Source organism: Trichomycterus rosablanca, chromosome 26 (genome assembly GCF_030014385.1).
Source record: "Trichomycterus rosablanca isolate fTriRos1 chromosome 26, fTriRos1.hap1, whole genome shotgun sequence".
In the NCBI taxonomy this organism is placed as follows: Eukaryota; Metazoa; Chordata; class Actinopteri; order Siluriformes; family Trichomycteridae; genus Trichomycterus; species Trichomycterus rosablanca.
Window position 1 is genome coordinate 5664676 of NC_086013.1, and position 6787 is coordinate 5671462.

Below are 6787 nucleotides of genomic sequence, written 5' to 3' on the forward strand. Positions count from 1 at the left end.
TGGATCATGTTTTATCAAAAGCTGATCCTCTTGACATGGATGAAAGAATGTACGTACATACTTACTTAATGTAATATAATGTACATGCAATATACTGTACTTATTATTTTATTATTTATGTACTTATCCTGTACATAAGACATTAATAAAATTTTTAACACAGTACATTTTCATAATAATCACCTGGATGCATCCTAAAATTGTCAGGTCTTCATTTACTAAGATCTAAAATTATATGCAACATAATAGATGAAGTGTGTAAGTAGTGGGAATGTACAGATGTTTCTCTACATACTTTTTAACCTGCTTTCACCCTGTTCTTCAATGGTCAGGACCCCCACAGGTATGAGTGGACCAGACACAGCAGCGCTGCTGGAGTTTTTAAGTACCGTGTCCACTCACTGTCCAATCTATTAGACACTCCTACCTAGTTGGTCCACCTTGTAGATGTAAAGTCAGAGACGATTGCTCATCTATTGCTGCTGTTTGAGCATCTTCTAGACCTTCATCAGTGGTCACAGGACGCTGCCCACAGGGCGCTGTTGGATGGATGTTTTTGGTTGGTGGATTATTCTCAGTCCAGCAGTGACAGTGAGGTGTTTAAAAACTACACCACCCAAATAATACCTACTCTGTGGTGGTCCTGACCATTGAAGAACAGCATGAAAGGGGCCTAACAAAGCATGCAGAGAAACAGACAGACTACAGTCAGTAATTGTAGAACTACAAAGTGCTCCTGTATGGTAAGTGGAGCTGATAAAATGGACAGCAAGTGTAGAAACAAGGAGGTGGTTTTAATGTTATGGCTGATTGGTGTATATGTTTAACAGAGCAGTGAGTCTTGGTGGGAGCCAGTTGTCTGATTCTCCACATGATAAAAGTCCCAACTATTGTATAATATTCCACCACGACTATGTTAACACCAACCAAACTGGCACATGCACTGTGTTTGTGTAACTTGTTTTAATTAATAGGATTACAAATGATAAATCTTAATTACTGTTTGCACAGACTGCATAGGGCACAGCTGGTGAAGTGGGTCTACACAGCCAAAGGCGTCCCAAGAGCCTGTTATTGGTGTTTGACTCTGGTCACATGTTTTCCCTGTATTCCTGTTGATTTCTTTGGGATTCTTTTTACCCCTTAATATACATGCATTGCATCAAGGGAAGTCAAGCCAAATTTATTTACATGGTCTCAAAGCAACTTTACAGCATCCAGGACCAACAGACCAAAAACCAAGTCAAGGGTGACAGTGGCAAGGAAAAACTCCCTTAAAATTACTGGAAGAAACCTTGAAAGGAACCAGACTCAGCCGGAAACCATTGCGTAAAGTGGATCGGCTGCTCTAAATTGCCTGAAGATGTGAGTGGTTAAGTTGTGTGTTGTCCTGTTACGGACTGGTGCCCAGTTCAAAGAGTATCGGGGCTCATAGGGGTTCTCAACCATGTAGTAGCGCGTCCAATTGCCCGATTGCGTCATGCTTCCTCCCCCTTAATGCCTGCCCCGGCTCTGATTTGAGGAGAACGGAGCTAACCCACGCCCCCTCCGACACGTGGGCAGCAGCCGTATGCATCTTTTCACCTACACTAGACGAGATCAGCTGTGGATCAGGTATGTGTACAGAGAGACACACCCTGATCCACACTCTTTTCCCAGCCAGCAGAGGTCGTAGTTGCATCAGTTATGAGAGAGTCCCTATCCGGCTTAACCCGCCCCTATATGAACAACAGGCCAATCGTTGTTCATGTGGTCGCTCAATACGTTGTATTCGAGATCCCAGCTCTGGTGTCAGCATGTGTTTTTACCGCTCCGCCACCTGAGCGGCATGTATGGGTGTTTTGACACATTTTGGCTGTTTAATGAGCCTAAAACTCTTTATAGATCTCACAATATTAGCTGAGTATTTAAAGTAGCTGAATAATCTCGGATTATATTAATGCTAAATATAATCAAATTGTTCAAGTGTACTAGAATGTGGAATCAATTAAATTGATGTAAATAAAAATAGATAATCTGTGGAACTTTCAGTTCTTAACAGTAATACACTGGTCAAATGGCCTCTGGGGTGAGAAGTGGGGGTACAGTAAGGCAGTGAAAATTGGACTTGCTTGTTTGCTGTATAGTGGAAGGAGTCAGTGAGACATCTGTAGAAAATACACTTCTACAAAGCAAACACGGACCATTAAAAGTAACCAATGGCAAATCTGACATGGTGTGGAGTGTTGCTTTTTGGCACAGACACAGTCCAAACAAACACAGTATATAATCTTGCGCAGACTTTCTCAACAAAAAGCATTGCTGAATAAGCTATATGTTAGTCTTTACTCTTAGGGTTTTCATTATTGATGATCTGTTTGTTGTTGTGCTTTGTCACAGTTGCACAACTGCAGCCAAGGTGCAAATTGGTTTGACAAATTTGGCTTCCTGGCAGCACAAATGCTCAATAAAAATGGGTACAGATTCCAACAGAGATGGGGACTCGAGTCTGCGATATATAATGTACATTTTCGTTACCTTTGGATTGGAATCTCACTTAAAATGGTGGAATACCCTACGTAGTGCACTTCATAGGAACAGCTGGGGTAAATGGAACGCTTATGGTTGAAAGACCGCTTTCTAAACCAATCAGACTTTCTGATTTTAATTTTCTGATTTTAAGTGGTACTGGACTAGTAAGCAGAAGGTCGCTGGTTCAAATCCCACCACTGCCAGGTTACCACTGTTGGGCCCTTGAGCAAGGCCCTTAACCCTCAGTTGCTCCGACTATATACTGTAAGTTGCTTTGGATAAAAGCGTCTGCTAAATGCCGAAAATGTAAATGCTGTTATTTGCATTTATTCAGTTTGCGTCACACAGATGACGTGTCAATGAAACGCTTGATTGGCTTTCTAACGAGTTCATGTTTTACTTCACAACCGGGAAAAGTTTGGAGGTTTTTTATTATGAGCACACATTTACAAATTTATTCCTAATGGTACACACGGTTATAAATTTAATAGCATCTGGAAGAACATAAGCTAAGGTAAGCAGTGGTTATGATTTTTTTTGCTGTGTTTTGGATTTTGGCCGCTGTGCTGTGATTTATCAGGCACTTTTGTTTTGCAATGAAAACAAAACGTATCAGTTTAAGCTTTTAACTGGTACCTTCTTGTTACGGAAATTACACTGATTTGCACAATGACTAGGAAAGTAAAGGCACAAAGTAACACGGCAAAATACACTCGCTAATCTGTTGTTGTTTTTTATCTGAACTTGTATATTATTTGTTTATTTCTGCGCTACATTTCCAATATATGTTTTGTGTATGTTATATTGACTCGTGACTTGACTCGGACTCTAACCTAAAGACTTGTGACTTGACTCAGACTCTAGGATAAAGACTCGTGACTTGACTTGGACTCTAACCTAAAGACTTGTGACTTGACTCAGACTCTAGGCTAAAGACTCGTAACTTCACTTGGACTCTAACCTAAAGACTTGTGACTTGACTCAGACTCTAGGCTAAAGACTCGTGACTTGACTTGGACTCTAAACTGAAGACTTGTGACTTGACTCTGACTCTAGGCTAAAGACTTGTAACTTGACTCGGACTCTAACCTAAAGACTTGTGACTTGACTCAGACTCTAGGCTAAAGACTTGTGACTTGACTCAGACTCTAGCCTAAAGACTCGTGACTTGACTCGGACTCTTTTGTATTTTGTGACTTGTGAACATCTCTGGATTCCAACAGTTTTTTGTAGACAGTGGCTCTTGTCAAGTGTACAAAACCGTTTTTAAATGATGGCATCAAAATGTTATGCTTTGATAAATGGCGATTTGTGTCTGGTTCCATGAACATTATACCAAAACATTTTGTTCTGAAACCGTCTTGGAGTTCATATCAGATAACTTGTGTTCATTTAATGATTTGTAGAAAATACAATCCTACAAAGTAAACGCGGACCATTAGAAGAAACTAATGTCAAATCTGACATGGTATGGAGCAGAGATGTTCACAAGTCACAAAATACGAGTCCAAGTCAATTCACGAGTCAATATAATATACATAAAACATATATTGGAAATGTAGCGTAGAAATAAACAAATAATATATAAGTTCAGATAAAAAACAACAACAGATTAGTGACTGTATTTTGCCGTTTTACTTTGTGCCTTTACTTTCCTAGTCATTGTGCAAATGAATGTAATTTCCGTAACAAGAAGGTACCAGTTAAAAGCTTAAACTGATACGTTTTGTTTTCATTGCAAAACAAAAGCGCCTGATAAATCACGGCACAGCGGCCAAAATCCAAAACACAGCAAAAAAAATCATAACCACTGCTTACCTTAGCTTATGTTCTTCCAGATGCTATTAAATTTTTAACTGTGTGTTTCTTATTAGGAATATAATCCGTGTGCTTATAATTAAAAACCTCCAAACTTTTCCCGGTTGTGAAGTAAAACACAAACTCGTTAGAAAGGCAGTCAAGCGTTTCATTTACACATCATCTGTGTGACGCAAACTGAATAAATGCAAATAACAGCATTTCTTACTAAAATTTTAAATCAGGTCTGATTGGTTCAGAAAGAGCACTTTCAACCATTAGCGTCAATTCTGTAGAAGTGTTCCATTCACCCAAGTTGTTCATGTGAAGTGCACTATGTAGGTTATTCCACCATTTTGATGAAAACGTTGGCAGTGGTGGGTCAGACACAATCCAAAGAAACACAGTGTTGTGCTTTGTCACTGTTAAAATCTGCAGCACAACTGCAGCCAAGGTGCAAATTGGTTTGACAAATTTGGCTTCCTGGCAGCACAAATGCTGCATTAAAAGTGGGCACAGATTCCAACACAGAGGTTTTTTGTGGACAGTGGCTGTTATCAAGTCTGGACAATTTTTATACTCACAACACCTTTATTAAGTATTAGCTTATAAATGTTATGCTTTTATATATGGCTTTTTGAGTCTGGTTTCATGAACATTATAGCAACATATTCTGACTGGTCTTGGAGTTCATATTGGATAACTGGTGTTTATTTAATGATGTGTTTTTTTCTTTTCTAGTCTGTATTTGTTATAACGTACCGAGAGCCAGATAATCCTGAGTATGCAGCTTTCCGAACAGAGCTTCACAAGCGAACGACACAAGATTTTAATGTCCATTTGGAACCTTCATTGGTAAGTGTCAACATTTTATAATCTAATATTTATTTAAAAATACAACCCCAAATCACAGCATGAAAAATGCAAACAACAAAAAACACAGAGTTTCTTCTGTATCCATTCCTGCATTTCAGGCCTGCAACACATTCCAAAAAAAGTTGGGACAGTAAAGCATTTACCACTTTGTAATGTTGCCATTCCTTTTCACCACACTTAAAAGACGTTTTGGCACCGAGGAGACCAAGTGATTTAGTGTTTCAGCTTTTATTTTGTCCCATTCTTTCTGCAAACTTAAGATGTGTAACAGTACGGGGTCGTCGTTGTCGCATTCTCTATTGGGGACAGGTCAGGACTGCAGGCAGGCCAGTCCAGTACCCGTACCCTCTTCTTACGCAGCCGTGCCTTTGTAATGTGTGCAGCATGTGGTTTTGCATCGTCTTGTTGAAAATTCATGGACGTCTTGAAGGCAGCATATGTTGCTCTAAGATCTCAATGTACTTTTCTGCATTAATGCTGCCATCACAGAAGTGTAAATGACCTTTGCCAAGGGCACTGACACAGCCCCATACCATGACAGACCCTGGCTTTTGGACTTGTTGCTGATAACAGTCTGGATGGTCCTTTTCATCTTTGGTTCGGAGCACACGGCATCCATTTTTTCCAAAAAAGACCTGGAATGCTGATTCATCTGACTACAATACACGTTTCCACTGTGTGATGATCCATCCTAGATGCCTCCGTGCCCAGAGAAGTCAACGCCGCTTTAGGACATGGTTAACATAAAACTTGTTTTTTGCACAGTAAAGTTTGAAGTGGTATTTGTGCATGTAACTCTGTATTGTAGAGCTTGACAAAGGTTTGCCAAAGTAATCCCTCACCCATGTGGTTCTATCAGCTAGTGTTGAGTGGTGGTTCTTGATGCAGTGCCGTCTGAGGGATCAAAGATCGCGAGCGTTCAGCTTAAGCTTGCACCTTTGACCTTTACGCACTGAAATTTTTCCTGATTCCTTGAATGGTTTAATGATATTATGCACTGTAGAGGGAGAATATGCAAATCCCTTCCAATCTTTTTGTTGACATCACCTGTTTGGAGTTTTTTCACCTCATTACTGGCCCTAAATTGCCCCCGTTTCAACTTTTTTTGGAATGTGTTGCAGGCCTGAAATGCAGGAATGGATGTTTATTAATAAATGAAATTAAGTTGAGCAGATAAAACATGAAATATCTCGAGTTCATCCTGTCTGCAATCAAATAAAAGTCAAAGTAAATGTAAGGAACACTGCATGAATCAAACATAAACACTTACCTCTTTCAATGTCTGCTTAGCAGTAGCATTGCTACCAAAGCATGACGTAAATAATCAATAAAATAGCTAATTGTGTATTTGATCTAATGAATCTAAAGAATCCAAAGGCTGTTATGATTTAGTAACATTTGCTGGTTTGTAAGCCTGGTTTGCCCTCTGCCAACTGCAGCATGCCATTTCTGATCAGATACGACACCTAAAAACTGTGGAAACAAGAGTTTGGCTTCCTCATGTCAGAAACATTTTCCGGAATAAGCTGTGCGTGTGGATAAATAGAGCAGACAATGCCATGAAACCCTAGAACCACATGACCACACAAACCAAATGTATTGG

At 39.7% G+C, this 6787-nt stretch overlaps 1 protein-coding gene across 1 annotated transcript in view; it reads left to right on the top strand.

Annotated features, from left to right (window-relative positions):
* npr2 (natriuretic peptide receptor 2) overlaps positions 1 to 6787 on the top strand; it is an 89578-nt gene that overhangs the window by 25444 nt on the left and 57347 nt on the right. The window contains exon 3 of the mRNA XM_062989191.1: positions 5050 to 5163. Coding sequence (XP_062845261.1) covers positions 5050 to 5163 — 114 coding nt within the window. The remainder of the gene's footprint in view (positions 1 to 5049; positions 5164 to 6787) is intronic.